Source organism: Carassius carassius, chromosome 9 (assembly GCF_963082965.1).
Source record: "Carassius carassius chromosome 9, fCarCar2.1, whole genome shotgun sequence".
Classification (NCBI taxonomy): Eukaryota; Metazoa; Chordata; class Actinopteri; order Cypriniformes; family Cyprinidae; genus Carassius; species Carassius carassius.
This window is the reverse complement of record NC_081763.1, coordinates 9,634,316-9,659,799: the sequence shown is the minus strand read 5'-3', so window position 1 is coordinate 9,659,799 and position 25,484 is coordinate 9,634,316. Positions and strand designations below refer to the sequence as shown.

Genomic DNA, 25,484 nt, shown 5'->3' with positions numbered 1-25,484 from the left:
CTGACTATCTCTCCTGCTCTCCTCAAGGTCAGTTGAGACGTAATAATGTGGACACGCAATGCTTTGAAGTGAGGTTTCACTGACAGAATCACCTGGAGTTGTAAAGTTGTATGTAAGGACTGAGGTATTTGTTCTGGTGCTGCTGTGGATATGGGTCTCTTGGGTGGCCTCCACAGGCCCTTGAAGATTTTGAAGAGAGGGAGCAAGCAGGACAGGATTAGGTTCAGGTCCAGCCAGAAGTGGAACTAATGGGTCCATGTGTGCACAGACACTTCTGAAGACCAGATGCTGAGAGAAGAGGGGGTCTCCTTCTCTCACACCACTGTCCCTCAGTAGAGACAGGAAGCGAGAGGGAGAGTAAAAATAGGTTTAATGTTGCACACATGCATGTTTGAAGTGTAATAATACTGTAGTGCCTGATATAACGCAGAGTCACATGCCGTATATATCAAATCCTGGTTAAAAGTTGGAAATCGTTCACCAAGGCCTCATACATCTGATCAAAAATAAAACAGTAACATGGTAAAATCTTATTACGATTGAAAATAACTGCTTTTATTTTATTATAAAACTTTTGCACACCCACATGTTGTTCCAAACATTTATGAGTTTCTTTCATCTGTAAAACACGAAGAAGATATTTTGAAGAATGTTGGTAACCAAACAGTTGCCAGTAGCCACTGACTTCCACAGTATGGAGGAAAAAAATACTATGGAAGTCAATGGATACACACAAATCTTTCATTACTGATGCATAAATTACTGGGTGATCTCTATAACAAGTCAGTTGTGTATTTGGTTCTCTAAATGTGATCCTGTGGATGAGTCAGATCTTGGCTGGGATGGGGATTGGAAGATACTGTTTCTTTGCTGAAGGCTTCTTCTTTCACTTGGATTAATCTCTCTAACCTTTTTCCTCCCTCTGAGAAATAGGTCCTGATAATGATTTCTGACTTAATGGACTAGAATTAAAAAAATGATTTATTTTCTAAGTGCAGGCCAACAGTTTTAACATTTGTAATCTAACAGCTGTTGGAGCGTCTAGAATGTGCAGCTTGAATGATTAGAGGGCAGCGTCTTCCTGGAGTGAAGATATTAAGTATTAGTGATTTGAATTTCCATATTTGATTATATAACTGGGCTAAAAACCATGGGTGACGTTTCCCAGTAAATCATATATATATATATGTGTGTGTGTGTGTGTGTGTGTGTGTCTGTGTGTGTGTAAGGCTTTGTGACTGTGATGTAAAGCCTGGATTTGTAATTCTTTTTACAGGAATTAATGTTCCTTGTGCCTCATGTACTTTTGTTGTATGGTACTTGAGCATAATCCATCTGATTTTTATGTTCTTCAGTGCAGTCACCATCTCACATCAAACGTGTCTTAACACTTTGTTTTTGATCATAGTTTAGGCTTGACATCAAATCCTGAAAGTCTGGGATCTTTTAAGCAGAATTGGGATCAATCAAAAGGTTTCCATTTTCTGGCTTGCAGTGATCAATGCCTGACTTCTTTTCCACACAATTTACAAGTACACGCTTTGGCAAATCATGCCAAATTTTTGAAGGCAAATCTTTTTTTAAAGCTCCGAGTAGTAGCTAGTTACATAGTTTTACATTGACATTTGAGGCATTTTTCTGGTGAGCTTATCCAAAGCAAATTATAAACATCTTTTAGTGTTTTAATGTTGGAAAAAAAACACTTTTAAATTCATCCCTGATGATCGTAATAAGGGCTGGACAAATTCTGGCAAAGACAGGGAGAGAAACTCAAACACATTTCACACAGGTGTCATATGATCATGTTTTCATGCATCCTGGCTCTTACCCTGATTTTAGCAAGTAGAACATGTTCCTGGATCAATGTCCTGGACCTGGAACAAAATCTCTATCACCCAATCAGATTTTAGGGATAAAGAAGGAATTCAGGGCCATTCACACAGAACGCATCTTTATGTCTAAAAAACGAAAATAGGTCTTAAGACACAGTCTCATCATAGTAGCAATGTTTATGCAACTGACCCCCAGCTGTGGGACTAGGGACTTCAATATTCATTATTAACAGTATTGAATAGTATCTTCATGATATTTGTCAAGAAACAAACGGAGATGACAAGGGATTTGAGTGCAGCCGAGGCCTTCATGCGAGTGCTCTGCTAACTCTCATCTAGCAGAGACCTCACCTCCTCTTCATGTTCATCAGAGTCTTTCCTCCGTTATGCTGACAGAGAAAAAAACGGAGAAAAGGCCAGATGGGAACTATTACTAGCCCTCTCAGTGTTTCATTGTACTTCACTGGCATGATGAGTTACGCTACATGCATATTGCTGATTCAATTGTGGGTTAGCTGAAGACAATGGAAAACATAAACTGTAGCAAGTAAACAATATTAGTAAATATGAAGAGTAGACTACAGTACATTCAGAAACATTTTCGATCATTTAGGCACTTTTAAATAGATTTTATTGCTTTGTTTCTTAAACCATATCCAGGTCTGTGTTAATGCTAACGGGTTTGTATGTGTTTCTAAATGCTTTAAGATGAATGAGGTTGATAATGATAAATATATGAGGAGGCGTTGAATATCTTTCTGAATTTGTTCTGCAATCTGTAACTGAACTTCTGATGACTGTTTTTACAGAGGTCTCTGGTGCTGATAGTTTTAGATGTCAGTCCCACTCGGCAAATAGTGTGAGTTTTGATGTGATGGCCAGCGTCAGGTGAAAAGAAGCTACAGTATATGACTCGCCCTCAGAGTTGACCAAAATGAATTCACAAGCAACTAGTCAGGTTTCGTCTCGAGTTGCACTCCTTCCATCTTCCAGAAGCACTGGCAGAGGTGAAGAAAGCGACAGAGTGATGTAGGAATGTCGGAGTGAAATCCTTTGGCTGAACTGGGTCTTGTTTGCACAGTAAACCTCACAGTCTTGTGTACCGCCATGAAGGGAAATGCCCACATTGTTGAGTTGGGAGACCCTGGTTACGTTGGAGCGAGGGGCCCATACCAGGCAAGTTTGGAGAAACAACAGGATGAAGGTCAGCTAATATAGCAGTTAATTCCTCTTCCCTGTCCCCATGGCTCCCAGCTGGGGTTTATTTGAAGATCCCAGACGTCAAAGTCACTGAGTACTTTGTTCGGCTGGTGAGTGCCGCGGGCCTGTGCCAATACTTGAGAACATTCATGTATTCTGCTGAAATGGGGGTCAATAGGGATCGCTTGTGAAGGATGGAAAATTCCATGCTCTCACCGTGCTGTTGTATTTCTGTCCACGCTTTCTTTGGACTTCTCTTTCTCCCTGTATTCCCATCGGGCTCTTAATCCAATCTTGCTTGACAGTGGGCATTATTTTTCACAGTAATCACTCTTGAAATATTCCAGTCTGATGTTCTTTAATGTGTGATGAATCAGTGCATTAATGTTTTTATCATCTAGGGACCTGTGCTGCACTTCAGTAATGCGTAGTTTGATTGGTTAGCTTTTGTCAGGGGTTTTTGAAGATCTTTCAGAGAAGATGCCTCACTAGTACTATTGTGCTATAGTCATGAATGAAAAGTTAGATGCTAAGGCTTGTTGAGGAAAGAGATTGAACTATTTTGGCAAAGTGGATGATAAATCAGATGAAGGATGGACATAAATCATAACTAGAGACTACGATATTGTAGAGTCTTGGGTTGTTTTAAGCAGAAACGTAACTAAATTGTGTTAGATTTACTGTATTCTCTGCATTCTGTATTATAATATTAAATAATAATAATTATAATAATAATAAACGACTTAAATTAAAAAAGAAAAGATATGAAAACTATATTATAATGTTATAATGTCTTTTTATTACATTTTGCTTCACAAGTTAATTATTTTATTTATATCATTGTTTTTTTTCCAAAGTTGATTAGGTTTATTAAAAAAGGATTATGAGAGTACATTTGACAAGAAAACACTATTTCAGTCTTTCTACTTCAAATTCTCACACTCATATCAGTGTGTTACTTGCCAATTGATTGTGAAATGTAGTATAGCAATTTCTAAGTGACAATTGCATTTTTATTTCTAGTAATGTTGAATTCATATCTCTCTATGATACTTTTTTTTCATATCTGTGACATCTCATAATTACGCCTATTTACCGTAGTAATTAAATGTAGCCTGCCAGCAAACAGATCAGGTCAGTATATATAAAAAAGAAAATTGTTACAAAGGAATCTAATTGAACATCCAAATCATGCTTCCGATCAAGTGGTGATTACATAGCAAAAATGTATAATAATAAAGTCACTATTCTTCTTGAAGTGAAACAGTCTTCCCTAATTTTTAATTCCTAAAGTATGTATGGGTTTATTTATTTTTTTTAATTTAACTTAAAATTGTTTGTTATGTCCTGGAATGTGAAGAGCACACTTATTTGTTGTCCCACCAGCCAAACAAGAGCATCGTGTTCACACCTGCCTTTGCCCTTTCTTGAAAGTCTGTGAATGAAAATTAAAAGTGCTTGAGCATTAGCAAATTGTCTTTTTGGTTGTTTACTTGCAGTCTGCGAGAGCGTACCTATGTATCCCAGAGAATGGCTGACATATTTAACATACAGCAGGTCCTGAGGGCCAAGTGCCTTAATCCTGTATGGAAATGTTAATGAGATAAAAGCAACCCAACCTCACATTCCTGTGTGTGGTGAGGAATCCCAGCCACTCTTATGCACATAAGAGGCGGCTTTGTGCCCGTGTCTCGTAAGCCAGAAATTAGCGCTGAAAGAGATGGGGAAATGGAGAGAATGAGTGAAAGGAATAAGGGAAAAGGACAGACAGAAATGCCAAGGGCGTAGGTGTCAAACACTTGGGCCCCTTATTTTGTGTGTGTGTGTGTGTGACTGGGTGAAGCGCTTGATATTGAGCACCTCTTTGAATCCTGCTCTGATTTGGACTCCATTAAGGCGCCTGGGCATTTGTTTCTCATGGAGCAGTTCTCAAGGGCTTTGGGCCATTCTGTGAAATCCATGTGAGAGAAGAGCGAGCGAGAGACAGACAGGGAGAATTAGAGGGGTGGGAGAAGGAGAACTGGCAAGTGCACATGCTCAGTGTGTAATCGCTTTGTTTCCAAACTGGCAACAGTGGACCCTGATGCTCACGAGACAAGACACCAAAAGCTGCATTGCGGCTGTTTGGTTTTTAAACAGACCGTATGTGATGTTTGTGTGAGGTTTAATGAGGGCTGGTAAATTAGGGTAATCTGGGACATTGCTGAAAAAATAAATCTTTTGTGCCATATAAAGAAATCATTGAAAGAAAGAAGTGGTTTAGTTTATACTATGACAATGTTGAATTCTCTCGTAAACACTAATCAGTCTGTTGATAGCACAGCATTTTGCTCTGATACTGTAATTATAAGCACATTTTGTCAAGTATCTGTGTGCTGTATCCATATTTTCATTTTGGGAAACTTTCCAAAATGTAATATGTGACTTTTTACTAAAAACTTGCCATCCTTGTTTTGAAGAAACCACAACCTGCTCCGAAGCCTGCTAGAGATGTCCCTTTGGCCAATGAATCTTTCTGTTCAGTCGATTCTTTTCAATTATCTGAGTGAAGTGGCTCAGAAGATTCGATTGTTATTCAGAATCTGTATTTTCTGATCAAGCATTGTTAGTTATTTAGTTTGGACTGTTGGATTAGTATGAATCCCTCATCTCTTTCTGGCCATGGTAAAACGGGGTTACATTATGCATCCTTTTAAATGTTATGATTTTCAATTAAGAAATGCACTGAATGTTAAGTTGTGAATCTGACTGTGTCTTAAAAGATTGAAGCACTGTAAATGTATTTTGTGTCTTTCTTTTACTGTATTTGTCCTATTGTAATAAAGACACATCTAAAATGTCAAAAGTAACTATGTTGTGATATTTGTTATCATGAAATAATTTGACTAGATTTTGATCAGACCACACACCCTTAATAGTAATGAGAAGAAAAAGAAATTTAATATTAAATAGTATTTTTATATTATATTTAACTAGTATTTCATGTAATGTAATATCTTAATTTTCCTCTGTACTCTGTGAGTGTTAAATAGCAAGTTATAGATAACCTGAACCTAAAAAACCTAAACCTAAAAAAAAAGAAACCCTGCATGAGAGGTTTACTGAGGGTTAATACTGCAGATCGGGGTCCCAGGAGCCCCTTAGGACTGAAAGAGAACCCAACTTTGTCTGAGAAAGAGAGAGAGGGGGGGGGGGGGCACAGATGGCAAACACTAAATTAAACATTTCTCCTTCAGCCTTACAGGAATGAAAGTGATCTAAATGAGCAAAGTTGATTGATCTCAAGGAGTTAAACAAGGTTTCTTATTGAGCCATTTCCTTCAGAAGCGGAGTCTGAGACCCCTGACAAACAGCATTAATCCATCCTTCCAGTGTCATGGCTGAGGTGCAACTATCCCCCTGATGCTCTGAGAACATTTGGTACTTGTCCTGTCTTGGGGTGATCTGAACTTGACCTTTCCAGCCCTCCACACACTTGCAGGCATTCCCAGAAGCCATTGTTTTAGGAGGTGCCTGATGGCTGTTAACAGAGACACAATGGAGGGAGTGTGTCTCAGATAAATGTTTTGAGAGCAAGCCGGGGAGTTTGCATTTAGCCGGTACTTCCCAGAGAATATCACCCTAAATAACTGGATTTATTTACACTTTCCATTTAGTCATATGATTAAAATGTCACTGTCTCCTCTGATATTGCTTGTCCTGATACTGGCAAGCATTCTTTAGTGGTCTATTCTCATATAGTACTTTCACCATTTTGGCTTTTCAGTCCAATAGTTTGCTTCCTTATAAAGGATCAACACATTTGCACTTTTATACACCTGCGTTATTGCTCATATGGATGGAGAAAAGGCAACTTGGCCATAGTGTTTTGGTTCCTCCATGTAGAAGATTTCTGATGGAGGTGAGCTTAAAAATGGCTTGGTTTTTAGTGAGAGCTCCCAGGTGTCCACCCTGTTACCAGTGCTGTGCTTTACCTGTATGATATATCACTAGGTTATTTATAATCTAAAAAACACACGCCCTGACATTTACATGTTGAAGCCCTTCTCTTTATTGAGGTCTAGAGAGCCAAAGTAAATGATGCTGCAGCTTATCACATCTGCTGCTGGGGTTTGATGCAAAGACAGGACTGTATTTTACTTGCATGTGACATTTATTGTCAACACTAACTCTTTGCTTCGCATTAAACAGGCCCTCCATCCGTACGACTGTTGATGTTATTTGGTTGTTTAACTTGGCTTACTATTCTGTCTTATGGCATGGTTAAATGTATAATTTTTGATTGTTATTCAGAATCTGTATTTTCTAATCAAGCATTGTTAGTTATTTAGTTTGGACTGTTGAATTACAGTAGTATGAATCCCTCATCTCTTTCTGGCCATAATAAAACAGGGTTACATTATACACCTTTTAAATATTATGATTTTCAATTAAGAAATGTTAATAATAATAATAATAATAATAATAATAATAATAATAAAATGTATATAATACATAGTAATAACTTTAAAATTAAATGATAAATAATATAAATAAATCATGAAAATAAATTCAATTAAAAAAAAAAAAAAAAACCTTTTATTAAAAGATCATATTTGGGACCAGAAATAAACACACAGCCATGTGAGTTCATGTGTCATTAAATATGTCCATTTATGAGAATTATAATATATTAGTATGCATTACGGGACAATACACAGCTTTTGCAATGTACACAGTAAAACATCATATTCAGGATGACCATGAACATTGTAAATGTCTTCATCAAAAAAAAAAAAAAAACAATTATATATATATATATGTATGTATAATCAAAGTCATTTCCCAAAATGTCTGGAAAACTGGTCAAAGTCTACTTGTGAGGTCAGGGTGTCTCCAAACAACTAGACCAGCTGTGAGTTTTAATAAACCATAATCATTGACTTTTTTCGTTCATAGGCACTGTCAGAGTTTCAGAGCTGGACATTGACTGCATGTTAAACTGTGTGTGTGTGTGTGTGTGTGTGTGTGTGTGTTCATTATCCTGTCACACAGACATAGTACAACCATCTCACTACACTATCAACTCATGTAAAAAAACAAAACAACAAAAAAACACTTCTTATTATCAGAATATCAAGTTCATGGCATAAAAAAATGGTTAATTGCATGTGAATATAATCTACTAAATATCATAAAACAACAACAACAACTGTACAAAAACAGTAGAGCATATCACCTTAGTGAAGTACCAGAAGAAAGAAAGGTACCACATAAGTGATAACACAGAACATTGTTTGTTTCTCTGGAAAATAAGAGCCATTTTAGCTGATTTATTTTAGTGGGTGTAAACTTATGTTTGCATACACTGGTAAATATAGACCATTCAGGCTTGTGTACATTGTTTTTTTTCTTATATCCTCCATCACTTTATCACTAAACTTTAGCAATGACATACAGGATGTCTCAAATTTAGAATCTAGAGCGTTAAAATTTTACCAAACTCTAGGACATTTCAGGCTTTTTTTCACTCTTAATGGTGAGAATTTTGATTATTACGGCATCTGGGAAATCTTTAGAAATAAAACAAGATTACACTTATTATAATTGTGACCTTTTTTAAGTGAACATTTTATTCACAGTGAAAAATACACTTTTTTTCAACTCAAAAATCATGAAGTGGTTAAAAATAATACTCTATATTTATAACTAAACTCAGACTACAACTAGTTATGGAACAGAGGGTAGACTTCACACTTGAAAGATCACCACAGTTAGTATCAAAGGCCAGAAGTCGGCATAGCTTTTCGCACCAAATAAACATTATGATGTCATGCCATTTTGAACCAATCAGATTCTTCTGAACAGCAACAGTGAGGTATTGTCAACAGATTTTCTATCTGAGAGGAAGGAACGTAAGGGATGCTTTGTGTCATTTTGGCAAGTATTGGCTTGACAGATCTTGTTTTATGATTCTATCATAATCAAGCATATGCAAACGCTGCCTGTACAATTGGGCCCAAAAGACTGAGAGCACTAATGAAAGGGCTTTTATTTAGCATTTTTCAAATTTAAAACAAAATGTTTCATAAAAAAAAAAAAAAAAAAAAAAAATGCACCACAGGTCATCTCATTTTTTAAAATTAATTTGAAGAATCATAAATATTTTATCATTGGAATTTTCAAAATTCTACAACTTTCTGTCTTAAATCCAGACTTTCAAAGTGTCTCAGACTTTTAGATCCCACTGTTAGTTCTTTGAAATGTCGACCGCCAACACATTTCTTCTTCAGGAAAACATTCACATAGATAAACTGACTCAGTAGCTTGTATCTTTTTCTTTTTTTTATCCTTTATAAAGAGACACCAGAAAGGATCACACATAAACCACTTTACATATGTATACTTAATAGTAGGTGCAAATTCAGCAAAATTGAAGATATGAAAAAATAAAATCTTGACGGGGGGAAAAAAACACGCTAAACAACGGAAGGCAAAACTGCACATCTGGTTGTCCTTCACCACAGTTCTGATCAATCGTCAATCAATCTGCTCCGACGTTGCTCGGGTCATTATTTTTCTTTCCTTCTCTCCAGTTCTTAAATCTCTCGTTTTTTCCTCCATTTTTTTGTTTTCTAACACTTGCCCCTCTTGACACGTTGCTGAAATTTCCTGAGCCGACGGGCCCACAGGTCCTTCCACGGGATGAGCAGGCTGCCCTTGTCTGCCACCACGCCGCTCTGACCGCGCGAGTCCTCGTTGTCAGAGCCCATCAGCAGGTACTTCCTCCCGGGTTTAATTTTGGGACACTTGCAGGCCACGTCTTTGGCACGGATCCACAGGAGCTGGTCTCCTCTGCGAATGCGATGTCCACGCTGCTTATAGACGGATATGATGTTGATGGTGAATTTCCACCACTCGCCCGTCTGATCTCCTTTCAGCACGTGAACTTGGACAGCTGCGGAGACAAACGGTCAGATTAAAAGATGCTGGAGCAGGAAACAGCAAAATGAAGATGCTTTTAATTCAGATTTTAAATACTATTATATTTTAGACCCCATATATAGTGTGTTTGTGTATGTGTATATATATACACATGAAGTAAAATGAAATAAATAAACTTTTAGCAAATGCAATCACATTTTTCTAATTATAAAGAATAATATTAAAAATAAAATAAAAATGATAATCAATAAATGTGTATATATATATATATATATATATATATATATATTATTCATATGTATTTTTTAAATATTTATCATTATTTCTATGTTCATTTTGTTGCTTAGTAATAATGATTATTTTTATTATAGATTTTTTAATTGAAATTATTATTTAATTATTAAATGACTTCTCTTTCGAACCACAATGTAGTCTGCCATAGAAACATTTTCCTTCCATCTCCTGAAAAATTCAAGCTTTTTTGTGAATTTAAGACGTTAATCTGACTACCACACATAGAAGAAGGAAAAAGAAAATCTCTCTAAAATCTCTGAAATCTCTTTAATAACTTGTTTCTCTTAGACAGAAATGAGATCAAGTGCATGGAGACTTTTCCTGAAGTTCTTTTTTTAAGTTATCTCTCTCTCTCTCTCTCTCTCTCTCTCTCTCTCTCTCTTTAACTTTTATAAACATTTTTATTTAATTAATGTCAATTTCATTTTTAATTCAATCCAGTTTAATTCATTAAATTTAATGCTTTATTTTTTTATGTCAATTTTATTGTTTTAATTAACAGTAAAAAAAAACATTAGATTTAAACATTTTGGACACAAAAAAGGATAAGTAAAAAAAAAAAAAAATATATATATATATATATATATATATATATAACATATATTTGAGCCCATACCCTCTAACATTTCCAATAAACATGATAATTTGTAATAATATGAATATGAATAATCTTTTATTTCTGGTTAACTGTTGGACACAGTTCACTAAATATCCACAACTATGGCACAAATGAAAAAAGTCCTGCATCAGAGGTTAACGTCCAGCCCATGTGGTAACTGCTAACAAAACTGCTAATAGATCCCCCCCGGGTCACACCATTTTAACTATCATCAGACTCGCAGATTTCACACGGGGAGGATGCCCAGAGGGAGAAAATCCCCACCTCTATTACACATTAGACCCGGTGTGTAACGGCAAGGCAAGGCACACTCACACACACCCTGCGGCCAGTAACCCGTGAACCAGTGGCACGTCATGTTTAAGAAATATACCATTACAGCATTGTGTGAAAATGACACAGGAAGTGCTCATTCTTTCCTAGCACTCTTTTTTTTGGCTCTTGAATGTGAGCACTCTCTTTAGAGAGGGAGGCAAGGATCGCCCCCATCGCTGAAAGGAATGCCCAGTTGAGAAGAGTGGGGGGGGGGGGGGCTGTGTGCAAATTGCACCCAAATTGAGAGAACGCACTTCCACAGGTCCACCAGTGTTTCTCTGGGCCAGAGCCCACTTCACCATCCAAATAACAAGAGATAAAGAGAAAAGAAGGGTGTGCGGAGGGTAGGGCGGCCCAGAGAGGAGGAGGAGGGGGGCGCTGTTCATCATCCCAGCCACAGAGAAGGTGCCAGAAGAAAGGCGGATGTGTTTGGTGTTCATGAGCTATCTGAGCTTGGCCGGCGTGAGAATCCTGCTCCAGATCTCGCTCTTGACCTGATCTCGACGACAGCGAGCCGAAAACTGACTCAAAATGTGTTGTTGAGCTTCTTTAAAACAATTGCTTTGACTTATTAGCAGTATTTGTGGATTTCTGCTCTTACACAGAAAAAAAATAAAAATGGTCCACGTTACAATTATGATGTTTTTTTTTTTGTTCATAAAAGAATGATGATTTTATCACTTTTGAACGATTAAAAAATAAATATAATACAGATACATACAATTAAAGGAAGCAATAAAAAGTCAACTTAATACTAATCCCTTTGTGAATCGTAATCATGAGCTCTTTTAAAAAAACTTGTATCAAATTATTATCACAAATATATAATAAGAACACCTTAGCAACCAAATACTGTAGTATTGTCTTGTCAACAGAGCTGGATAGTAACTGATTACATATAATCTGGATTACAAAATCAGATTCCAAAAATGAAATACTCGTAGTTAGATTATAATATACACTTCTGGTTCTTCTTTGAAAAGCTTGTAAAGTATGTGTGTGATTTAGACTTGACTATAAAAAATGTCAAGTGAGTAAGGCTCAACTCCTTTTTAGCTTGTCCACAAACATTTGATGTGCTTCATCAAGTTTCTGATGCTTTCTTTTAAATGTAAGAAAATTTAAAAATGATGAGTTTGTTCATAAATTCGCACAACCTTACCATCACGCTGTGGAAATACAAACCGGAACTGACAAGGGCTGGAGCTATAAGGTCTATGCATTTAGACAATCCTCCAGTTTTTACATAATTGCATTCGCCATGCACTAGTCAGGTGGCTATGATTTCACAGAAAATTAAAACTTTAATTAGTATTTAAATTATCACTCAATGAGTCATTTAGCCATGTATTGCCATGCATTTGGACTTTAAAATTCAAAAATTCATGTAATTTACAGCGTATTCCACACATACATGCCAAACTGACGGCATTAGTGTGGTAAAGTTGGTTTTAGTTTTGTGAATTATATGTGTACTAAATGTGCTTTTGTAATAACTTTTTTAGACTGTTAATGTGACTTTGATTCCGAAATATAAACATTAGCAACCACATGTAGCAACATCCTGGCATCCACAAAGAATATGTTAGCAACCACATAGCAATATCACGGTAACTACACAGAAAACTTACAGCTACATACTGTATAGCAGCATCCTGGCAAAAACACAGAAGACATTAGCAGCCACATATAATTGTGTATATTGCATTGCATATGAATAACCTTTAAACAAACACAAGGAAAACCAACCTAAATGCTTAGTGCTGCAAATCTATTAAAAGTGATGTCATCGCTGTTTATGTTACTTATATCTTATATAAATTATATCTTGCTTATATTGAATATGTGTTACTGTAATATATCAAATTTTTCTTGCTGTCTCTCTTCGTGACTCTTTAATGCTGCGATCACTGGCACTGGTTTCATCAAACCCAGCCAAACGGGCACATTTCCTGTCTGAACGCAGCACTGAGCCACAGATACAGTACGCTTTCCAGAATTGTCCAGGTATTGTGAAAAACTCCTGGTGAGCTTTTTTTTCTGCAAATGAATAGTTTTGTTTGTACGTCTTTGTTTCTGCCCATGTTACAGAGAAAATAGGCTAGAGAAAGGCGATCTCTTTAATTAATAGACCGTTTCTTCTAGTCATCAGTGAGATTACATGGAGAAAAAACCCTGGTAAACTCAAGATGTGTCTCTCATTTGGAGCGTCAGACCTGATCTCAACAGTGTCTCACTGAAGGCTCAGATTTGCCAAAAAAGGCCTAAAAGATGCGAAGAATTCATACTATTTTAAAATGTTTTACATGCTTTTTTATAACTTTTTTTTTATCTATTTATAACTTTTTATCAAAGCGGGGCTCCCTAGAAAACTGAATGAACTTAAATGAAAAAATAACTGAGGACTCCAGTAAGTTTGAACAGAGTCACTGAACTCTGAAAGAGCAACAATTAAGCAAATTTGGGCTGAATGTGAGCAATAAAATGTCCAAATTAAACTATTTTCATTTCTCAGCATGGATTGAGAAATGAATTTAAAAAAGATGAAGAGGCTCATAGATTTGCCAGGTGTCCCGCTGGGCCAGTGTGCTGGAACACGAACTGCACGCGGTACACAAGCTGTCCTCTAATCGAATTAGTGCGCCTGATTACAACACTGAAGCTCCAGCGAGCTCCCTGCTGGGACGCCCTACGCCCAGTCGCTTACGCCGGGGCACTGACTGCTGCTCTGCTGTGTGTGTTTGGCAATGCTAAGGAGCTGTGTACACAGACTGACACACACACACACAGTTCTTTGATTCATTGTCATTCTCCACCCACCCAAGAGTAGGAGAATGCAAGCCTTTTGGACCACTGTCTCCGCAGCGACGGCAAACAAAAGCGGATACACAGGGAGTATTTCTTTCTTTCTTGCCTCTCTGTCTGTCTCATCCGCCAGCACTGGGCAGATTTAAAACTTCAGTAAGGACTGCAACAGAGAGCTGGATGCAATAGCTCTTCCCAGTAGTGTAAATGTCCTTTGAGTTCTGGACAATTTACAAGTTTATCTCAATAAATTGGAATGTCGTGGAAAAGTTCATTTATTCCAGTAATTCAACTCAAATTGTGAAACTCGTGTATTAAATAAATTCAATGCACACAGACTGAAGTAGTCCAAGTCTTTGGTTCTTTTAATTGAGATGATTTTGGCTCACATTTAACAAAAAAACACCATTTCGCTATCTCAACAAATTAGATTACTTAAGAAGACCAAAAAAAAAATTTAACTTCTGGAAAGTATGTTAGTTTACTGTACATGTGCTCAATACTTGGTAGGAGCTCCTTTTGCTTTAATTACTGCCTCCATTCAGCGTGGCATGGAGGTGATCAGTTTGTGGCACTGCTGAGGTGGTCTGGAAGCCCAGGTTTCTTTGACAGTGGCCTTCAGCTCATCTGCATTGTTTGGTCTCTTGTTTCTCATCTTCCTCTTGACAATACCCCATAGATTCTCTCTGGGGTTCAGGTCTGGTGAGTTTGCCGGCCTGTCAAGCACCCCAACACCATGGTCATTTAACCAACTTCTGGTGCTTTTGGCAGTGTGGGCACATGCCAAATCCTGCTGGAAAATTAAATCAGCATCTTCAAAAAGCTGGTCAGCAGAAGGAAGCATGAAGTGCTCCAAAATTTCTTGGTAAATGGGTTCAGTGACTTTGGTTTTCAAAAAACACAATGGACCAACACCAGCAGATGACATTGCACCCCAAATCATCTCAGACTGTGGAAACTTAACACTGGACTTCAAGCAAATTGGGCTATGAGCTTCTCCACCCTTCGTCCAGACTCTAGGACCTTTGTTTCCAAATGAAATACAAAACTTTCTCTCATCTGAAAAAAGGACTTTGGACTTCTCCTTAGCCCAGGTAAGATGCCTCTGATGTTGTCTGTGGTTCAGGAGTGGCTTAACAAGAGGAATACGATAACTGTGGCCAAATTGACACGTCTGTGTGTGGTGGCTCTTGATGTCTTGACCCCAGCCTCAATGTATTCCTTGTGAAGTTCACTCAAATTCTTGAATCGATTTTTCTTGACAATCCTCATAAGGCTGTGGTTCTCTCGGTTGGTTGTGCATCTTTTTCCTCCACACTTTCTCCTTCCACTCAACCTCTGTTAAGATGCTTGGATACAGTACTCTGTGAACAGCCAGCTTCTTTGGCAATGAATGTTTGTGGCTTACCCTCTTGTGAAGGGTGTCAATGATTGTCTTCTGGACAACTGTCAGATCAGCAGTCTTCCCCATGATTGTGTAGCCTAGCGAACCAAACTGAGAGATCATTCTGAAGGCTCAGGAAACCTTTGCAGGTGATTTGAGTTGATTAGCTGATTGTAATGTCATATTCTAATTTGTTGAGATTGTGAATTTGTGGGGTTTTATTAAACGTGAGCCAAAATCATCACAATTAAAAGAATAAAAGATTTAAACTACTTCAATCTGTGTGCATTGAATTAATTTAATACACGAGTTTCACAATTTTATTTAAATTACTGAAATTAACTTTCACAAATTAACTTTTATAAATAAGCACAACATTCTTATTTATAAGATGCACCTGTATACTGTGTTGATACAAGCAATTGCTGCTATTTCACTGATACTGTCATTGCACAAATGAGCAGAGTACTGGGCTGTCTCTGAGGAAGTTGTGAAAGCAGGATAAAAATACAAAACATACTGCTTTTACTGTCTGTTTTAAACGTGCAGAAAAATAGAAAAATAGAAATAGATAGTCTCTCTGACACATGGGGACTTTTTGAAGTATGACCCTTTCATACTTCCCACCCACTGAGATTTATACTGCAGTCCAGACACTTGGTTTCACCAGTGTTACCTGTCCTATAAAACATCAACATGATGAACGACTTCCCTATGAGAACAACCTCTGAGTATGAACACTTATGGCTGAGAGTGAAAATGAATGAAACTTAATATCACGGTCTGAACGATAGCAGCTACAGATGACCAGCAGTGCCATTGATAGTGCCTTCTCTCACTTTCTCTGCTGGGTTTGATTGTTCCGCTAGTCTGTGTGGTTGCTGATTAAACCGGTGGATATTATCTATTTTAATATTATTCGCTTGACCCTAGGGGGTGCCTAAAAATGTTTTGGAAACCAGAGAGCAATTGTAAATGAGTCTTTTCAAGTAATGAGCAGAGATGTTAATATAGATAGGGTGCTACTGATTAATGAGAAAATTGTATTTTAGATGGCCTCCGTTCGTGAGATAAATTGGACTTCTGTGTCTATAACTTTAATTCTGTGTGCAACTGTTTTATCCGCAAAACACATTTCAGTTAAATGCTGCAGAAACTTCATATACGCTCATGTCTGAAAGTCTGAAAATCTGGAAAGTTTTTTATTTAAACCTGGAAATAAACAAGGTTTGGCATATGAAATGTGTACAGATGTACTTGCTTCAATACACTGAAACGCAAAATGCTCTTTGGAATATTTGCAAATCATGCTGGAGATGAGCAGGCTTTACACCAATCTCCGAATTTTAAATTTTTTTATTTAACTTCCGACTTCATATTGAAATTATGCTAATCATATAGAGGATTATGTAAAGAAAAGGGGGAAAATTTAAAAAACATTAATGCATTTCCAGTGGTCTCAGACATTTGGACCCCATTGTACTGCACTTTAAGTAACAGGCAAGCAATCCCTTCCATATGAATGTGGAATTGTGTTAAAAAACCCTCTTTGGTTTCCTATAGAACCTTTTAGTGAACAGTTCTTAAAAGAACTATTTTTTCTCAGTGTAAAGAACATTTTAATAATCTAAAGAACCTTTTTCCACTATAAAGAACCTTTGCAACAGAAGGTTCCATGGATGTTCTTCATGAGTGCCAAAAAAGAACCTTTATTTTTAATAGTGTACAGTTTTCAACAGGCTTTGATCAGGGATTTCTCATATACTGTGTAGGATCTGATAGCATACAAATTGGGACACAGCATAGCTAACACTGCTTATCTTAGAAACATACGTTGCATCTATTTAGGGACATGTCTGTTTTTCTTCATTTGCTTTTTTCTTTCTAGCTTGGCAGTGTTTTGAGCTGAGGCAGTGTGGTCCTCACTCTTGGACACCACAAATCTTCCAGACTTGAGGCCAGTCAGGAATGAGTTTATGATATCACACTGTGAAATCAAACATCATTTTCTCCGCTCTGCAAACATCCAGAGGACCTGTGAGTCGTCAAAGAGTGATTCTGCCTCTACAGCATTTTTACCGGTATACACCATTACTACTACACTGCCAAAGTTTGGGGTCAGTAAATTTATTTGAAAGAAATTAATACTTTTTTACTGTGCTTTTAACTAAATAAATCTGTCTATCTGTTGTGCCACTTATAAACTTAAAACCTATAACTGCATTCTTGAACTCTATAAGTCCGTTATTATATTAACTATATTAGAATTGAAACCTGTAAAATCCCTGTTTCAACAGGAACCAGCTGTCCCCTTTGTCCTCTATATGCTGCGAGGCACTTTGAGTGTGTCCATCTGGAGAAACCTGCTGAGTTCACACGCTTTGATGCTATAACATAAACCTTTAGCCTCTGAATAAGCTGTCAACACTATTAGAGAAGGGGAACACATACAAAGAGATATAAAAGACAGGAGAAAGATGTCTGATGATGTGAAGTGAAAAGGAAGCAGGCATTTCTAAATAAGAGCTACTTACCATAATCTTTTTTGCAGTATTTTTTCATGGTAACCTTCATCTTGCCCTTGGGAGTCTTACAGTGGGAGTCACAGTCTGAAGAAGATAACAGACAGAAAACTAGTGAAACGCAGGTCAGATCTGTGTGGAACAACAGGTGTGGATGAGGAACACTTTAGGAGACGAAATCTGGCATTTTTCAACATCTTTGGTTCTTTATTCTGTAATGTTTTTCAAATGGAACAGTTTGCTAAAAAGCTAAAAAAAAAAAGTGCATGTTTGCTTTTGATGAGACATCTAGATTAAAGTATGATTTGATGACAGTATCTAACTCATACTAATATATATATATATATACACACACACACACACAATTTGGTGCAGTTGCTGATATTTATGTTCAAAAAGTAAGATGAAATTCATAATTAATAATAAAACAATCAATGTCTCATTTATAAAGGGAATTCTGGGACTAACTGTTTAATAGTAACTACAAAAAGCATCATTTGTTTGCAGATGCCACTTGTTTTCTATTATATATTGTCTAATGCAATAACACTGACACACTTTCGAGTGTCCAGGTGATTCTGGGGCCGCTGCATCATTCGCACATTTAAAGAGAGTCACGTTGGACCTAATTAAGACTTAATGGCTATTTAATCATTTAATCTTTTCTTCAGTTAACTCAGTCATTTTCTCACCCTAATTATCAGCGCCTCCCCATATGCCCCCTCTTACTCAGTGATGTCAGGGCAGGGGGTTCACAGGTCATTTAAACTTCATTCAGACACAGAACACCCCCATCACAATGCCCACAAAAGCAAATCCACATTTAAACGCAGCTTTCCACATTATAAACCTCAGGGACTGGGAATGATTTATAGCTCTAGTGCTCAGCTGATCTATTCGACACCCTCATGGAGATTTGAACCCCACATTGGCTGATGGAGTCACTTCAACACCAGCCACCTTTTGAACCCAAACCGGAACGTTGGCTCGGTTCTCCTGACGCAAACCGAAACCCGAGAGTCTCTCGTCGCAGCTACTTTACATAGAGTAATAATTTTGAGATTTCTGGCCGAATGGAAGAGATGGGAGCGAGGAGACCTTTCAGCTTTCGTCTGAATATGGACAAACTTCCCTCTGTCCAATCCACCCTTTTCATGTCCCTTTATATTCCGTCTGAATAAGGTCACCTAGGCAACAGTGAAGCAGGAAAGAACCACCAACCCGAAAAAAAAAAAAAAAAAAAACGTTTGAAGGGGAAAGTAAGAGGGGGGTTGAGGACAAGAAGAGCGAGATGTCTGGCAGCTTTGGTAACACAAAAAAGGTGGTGTGCAGAATAAGAACGTGAAGGACCGTGGGGGTAAAACTGGAGGCAGGGAGTGAGAAAAAGTGCAGAGGAGGGGGTGGCGTCCCAAAAAAGTAAATGATTTTGACGAGTCCATATCAGCCATGCCTGATTTCCATGTAAATGCGTGAACGGAGGCACAATGCCTGACGCTGCCCATTACACCCACGTCCCCTAAATAAAGGACGTCCCCTGTGGAGGGACAAATGTCTGCTTAATAGAGTCCCTCAAGCACAACTGTGCTGCTCCAATGGGGAGTCCTGACAGTAAACTACAGCAGGACAGGTCAAGAGAGTAAGAAAAGAGGTTCAACTTACTATTACACAGGTTTTGGAGATTTTTTTTGTTTATTGTTGTTGTTGTTGTTGTTTAATCATAGAACTCATAATGTAAATATGAATATTTCTATCTACTGTTGAAACTTTTGAATATATTCTATCAGTTGTTCAGCAAGAATGTTTTTTGAAAGTGGTCTCAAGGCTGGATTTATTTGATCAAAAATACACTAAAATCAGTATTTTTGTACAGTAAGATCAAATTGAAGGTATAATTTGTTCCTGTGGCAGCAAATGTTGAAAACCTTTGTTGTGTGGCTTAATATTTTCGTGGAAACCATGATCAATTGACAAGAAAGTTTGAAATAATAGCATTTATTTGAAATCGAAACATTCTAAATATTTAATGGATCCTTGATGAATAAAAGTATGAATTTATTTTTAAAAGAACACAAAAACTTTTGAATAGTAGTGTTTATCATTTATAAAATAGTGATATTTAATGTTTTGCACTGTCGTTCTCTCATTACATTTCTTTGAAATTGTCTATTAGCTATGAAATCTTTTTTTAATGAAGTATATGTAAGAATAACTTTTATATTGTTAGCAATATGTTTCAAAATGAACACCTACAGGTCTAAATCATTATAGGTTTACTTGATTATCTATACAGAAAAATCAAGTTTAAATGTGTCTATCAAATATGACACAAACAGGCTATTGAGAAATGTCTCTCAATCATCATTGTTGCATTCAATTATATATTTTAATGCAGCAATGATAAAAACTACAGTACTTTTAACATAAAACTTTAAATATCATCCCAAGGTGTATCATTGGGTATAGATATAGAGTGACAACTGATATTTCTAAGCAGGTCTGAATGAAAATTAGATTTAATTTTATTTAATTTTATTTCTTCCTAATTGTAACATTGAAACTATATATATTGTGAAAAGTATTTTACAAATCATCTTGAAATAAATAAAAACAGGCTGGTAAAAATACCAAGCTGGCTGTATTTTATCTCACAGAATTTTAGACACTTAATATCTTGACCAGCCAATTGTACTTTTCAATTAGATTTATATTTAAATTTGTTTCTGAAATTTAACATAAAGTGTAAGGGGAAAACAGTGGACATTATACACGCCAGACCCAAAATCACATCTCGTACATAAGCGCAACAGATGGGATAAGAAATTATTGATGAATAATAATTATTACTGAAACAAAACTGGGACCAGTTTGATGCAGACAAGATTAGAACCGGCATGTCACAATGACAACCACAACTCCACATGTCTGTTGCATGTTGTTGCATGTGCACTATCCAGGGAAATGTAATTGCTCTTAGTGAAACATCTCAGAGCTGAAATAAGCCAGATAGCTTTGAGCTGCAGAGTTTGGCTCCATGGCGTTACTCCCACAGCGCAGACCGTGATCGGGCAGCTTGGGTAATTGAGTATGAATGAAAGTACAAGGGTGTGTTCTCCCTCACGGCACAGCGCTGCGGGAGTGTGACGGGAAAGCAAACGCATTCAAATGAAGCATGTAATCAGATTAGGGTCCCAGCCAGTTTCGATGGTGACTGAGACAGAGCGTGAGGAGAAGGAGAGCCAGGGCTCATGTTGACATCCTCACCCTTAAGAAAACCTCACGCAGATCATACAAACCCAAGATCCACTGCTGCATTTCTGAGTCAGCACCCTGATGGGGTTTATTGTGTAATATTGACACAGGTGGCAAATAAACACATAAATGGACATGAAATATTGATTAGATTAGATTTGGCATGAAATGAGAGAAAAAGTAACAGCTATGTAGAGAATTTTTTGCTGTGACCTTATTCAAAAAAATGTGAAGACAGATTGATATATTATTATTAATATTTAATAAAGTTATTCATATAATTCAAATAATTTTGAATTTAGGTCATTGCATTACATTTTATTCCTATTCTTTACTTATTACACTTACATATGTTTGTGTGTGAGTTTAAGGGTGCTGTATGTATATACTGTATAAATTAAATTAAATTAAATTAAATTAAATTAAATTAAATTAAATTAAATTAAATTAAATTAAATTAAATTAAATTAAATTAAATATATACTTTTTGTAATTCTTGTCATTTTTATAATATATTTAAGCAATTTTAAAAGTTAATATCTAAATGGAAGCATATTGAAATTGTTAATTGCGAGAAGACTTAAAAATATATTATTAATAAATTGTATTAAAATATAATAATAATAATTATTATTATTATTATTACTATTATACAATGAAGCAAAAATGTGTTTCACTTAAATTGTTTACATTTACATTTATTCAATTAGCAGATGCCTTTATCCAAAGCGACTTACAGATGAGGACAGAGGATGCAATCAAAAACAAATTGTTTATGGTTCTTCTGAATATTCTGGAGCTGAAAAAGATTGAAGATCAAGGTAAATTGTTCTTAATTTGTGGAAACATACAAGTATCCTCTGTTGCTTAAAAAGGGCAGATCTAAATGGAAAAAATTATATTTCAACAAAATAAGAAAAATTTGGACATCTTCATTGTGTTCAAAAGTTTTCACCCCCAGCTCTTAATGCATCTTGTTTCCTTCTGGAGCATCAGTGAATGTTTGAACCTTTTTTAATAGTTGTGTTTGAGTGCCTCAATTGTCCTCAGTGTTTAAAGATGTATCTCAAAATCATACAGTCACTGCTGGAAAGGGTTCAAATATGCAAAGATGCTGGAAAACTGAAGAGTCTGCAGGAGTTTAAAGATAACTGTTTAACTGTTCAGAACAAACAAGGGACTCATGCACAACCATCACAAAACAGAAAGACAGTCGTGGATCATCAGGTAACAGCACACAGTATTAAGAACCAAGGGTTCCCAAACTTTTGAATGGGGTTATTTTAATAATTTCAGCATTTTTTTAGTGTTGTGGACTAAATGTAAACATCTTTTATGTACAATATCTTACTCAGGACAGTACTAAATAAAACATAACATGAATTTAGTATGATCTCTCTTATTCTGTTAAAATTATTCACATTTTCCCAGATTCTGCAAGGGTTTCCCAAACTTTGGCATGCCACTGTAAGTGAATATGAAAGTGTTTTCTTATCTTTCCTGAACTCACCTGTGGGCTCTTGTGAACTGCTGTAGGTGACTGTTGGTGCAGCAACAGGAATCTCTGCAACAAACAGTCAAGAACAAACAATCAAGTCTTTTCTAGCCATGGCTGCTTGCAATAAACACATTTTAACTTACATTTGTTTTAAGATAAGGTTTATTAGGTTTATCAGACATATCACTGATGAGGTGAAGATGTGGCGGTGTCTAATTTCAATAGGTTTCCTGCCTAAAGCCCCTTCAAGTGCTTTGCTGTCAGATATACATCGATGGGGGATCGAGTATTGTTAAAATGTGAGCAGGCAAAAAGTGCGATGTCACAAAATTTTAATATCAGGCTATTAAAACAAAAGTATGTTACATCACAAACCAAATATTTTCCACTCGATTACTGGGGCTCTCTCTTTCACTCCAGGTATAACAGCACATTTGTTACCAACCCTGAGAAATTAGGGGAAATGTAGTTTCTCGGCGATCGGGGGTTAATTTGCCAAGTAAATCTGAATGGCTTCGTGTCTACAGTCGCTTTTGTCAGCGGTCCAGATAAATCTTTATTTCGATGTCATCAGTTAGCGCATAATAGAAGTGGTTCACATTAATAGGCGCGCATTGTATTGCGCTCGCAGCGAGTATCTTATCGAGAAATGCCAGCTGCTGTGTGGGCCTGTGTTTATTCGCCACAGAGACCGTCTGCTGTCTTGTTGATACTGCCAATAAACATATCACCCATCATGCCCCTGGAGCAGATTTATGAGTTAAAAGGCCGTCAGCCAGGTTCAGGGCACACTAAGTCGTGTCAGCCAGGGCTTTATGGTCTGTTTGACTTTAACAGAGGGCAAACAGCAAATGTCCATCCAAGGAAATAATGGAACGGGGGACCAATGCGGAAATTAAATGGGCCGGGGCCATGAAATCATGAATAATAATAGTTGTTTATGCAGAATTTCTTTGGAGTATTATTATTGATGTCTCTGTGGGTGGTAATGGGGCAACAAGTCATGTTGGACCACCTCATTTAGTCCAAGAAGAGTTTTTGAATAATAGATTATTATTTGTGTAATGTGTTTTTATAAAAAACATTTTGTGTCATTGTGTTATTTATTTATAGGACACCCTCATTTTTCAAGAGGTAGAAGAGATGTAATAAAATTGAAGGTAATTCAATATGCTGTAACACTGTTTTGCCACTAATTTGTTTAATAAACGGCTTTCATATTTAGTTATGATTAAGTTTTTTATTATTATTTTTCATGTTATTCACAGTTATTGTCCAATTGCATATTAGGAGGTTTACGATTGATCTTAAGTTACTCTTATAATTAGGAATAAATATTTTTGATCAAATACACTACACAACCAAAACATACAAAACTATTAAAGCTATTAAAGTTTAACCGATTTACTTAGATGGACAAAGGATTATCATAGTTACCCAAATTAGGACATAAATCTTGATTTTGCTTGTAATTATAGTGGTTAAGCTTTCAATAAGTCTTTTTATCGAGAGATTTTCTGAAAAATTGTGTCTTTGGCAACTACTGTATATTAACACAAGCAGGCGTTCTGATTTCTTGTTGATTTTATTGAATATAAACACCTGTTCAAAAAGTTTGGGGTTGGTATGATTTGTTATTAATTTTCTTTTTCATGTTTTTGAAAGACGTAGGTTATGCTAACCCAGAATGCATTGGTTTAATCAAAAATACAGTAAAAACAGTATAACGTTTTAAAAAATTGTTCCAATTAAAAATAACTGCATGAACTTTCAGCATCATTATATATTTTTTTCAGCATTCTTTAATGAATAGAAAGTTAAATGTATAATTTGTAGCATTATAAATGTCTTTATTGTGACTTTTGTTTAATGTAATGCATCCTTGCTGAACGTACTAAAAGTAAAAGTACCCCAAACAGAAGTGTTATTAATTAGCTCATTTTCAACACTACTGAAACCGGATGAATCTTACTGATACAGGGGGCGATAGGTGATCTGCTTTGCTGGTATCCTTTAGCGCAGCGGTTGCAGGTGATGCCAGTCACACCATCTTTGCATGGGCACTGTCCGGTCGTCTGGTTACAGGTCTTACCAGCTGCACCAACCGGATGACAATCACAAGCTGAAGAGAAAACACAAAACCAGTGGTTACTGCTGCGGTACTGTAATGACTAAATGTGCAATGTGCCTGGATCCTGTCCAGACTAGTTCCACATGAGTGTGTATGTGGATATACTGGAAAGCAACAGGTACCTGGAGTATCTGGCACCTCAAGTTTGATAAAGTTTCCAACGTAAAGACTTTTGGCACAGTATAGCACTGAATAATGTTCCCATTAATGACAGAATGGCGTGTACTTCAAAGGTGCTCTGGCTAAGCTGTTAGTCAAAACGATCACACGTTAAAATGTGAGAATTTCTTTGTGCGCTCGCGCTGCCAAACGTTTACCATAAAACTGCTTGTTTGAAGTCTCAACTCAACTTTTCCACTTTTTATGTAGCCAGGGATTAATTTGCAAATTATATGAAGTGGTCTAGCTGTAGCGAGATCTCAAAGCTCTTGGGACTAAAAAAAAAAGGTGATGAATATTTGAAGTCACTTCTTGAATTAGTAACAAAGGCAATTGTTCGTCTCAGATTTAGGTCAGCCCAGGAGAAGCTGTACACAGTCCTAATAGTGCCAGAACAGAAATGGTTGTTCTGAAGAGTTGCGCCGTTAATCATTTGCCATTTTTCTTTTCTCTCTGTAAGTTTTATGCAGCCTCATAAGTAACTGATTAAGAACATACTGTAGGCTTCAACTTTTCAAGCGTACCACACAAATAGCACTCATTAGGTCTGTC

The 25,484-nt window shown here is 36.6% G+C and overlaps 1 protein-coding gene across 2 annotated transcripts in view; it reads right to left on the bottom strand.

The window, feature by feature from the left end:
- Nucleotides 1-9,191: 9,191 nt before the first annotated feature.
- Nucleotides 9,192-25,484, bottom strand: part of LOC132148528 (netrin-1-like) — a 40,305-nt gene continuing 24,012 nt past the window's right edge. For both annotated transcript variants that reach the window (XM_059557215.1, XM_059557216.1), the window contains 4 exons: nt 24,615-24,764; nt 22,655-22,708; nt 17,908-17,982; nt 9,192-9,969 (listed from right to left, as the gene is read on the bottom strand). In XM_059557215.1, the coding sequence (XP_059413198.1) occupies nt 9,647-9,969; nt 17,908-17,982; nt 22,655-22,708; nt 24,615-24,764 (602 nt within the window). In that variant the 3' untranslated portion in view covers nt 9,192-9,646. The remainder of the gene's footprint in view (nt 9,970-17,907; nt 17,983-22,654; nt 22,709-24,614; nt 24,765-25,484) is intronic.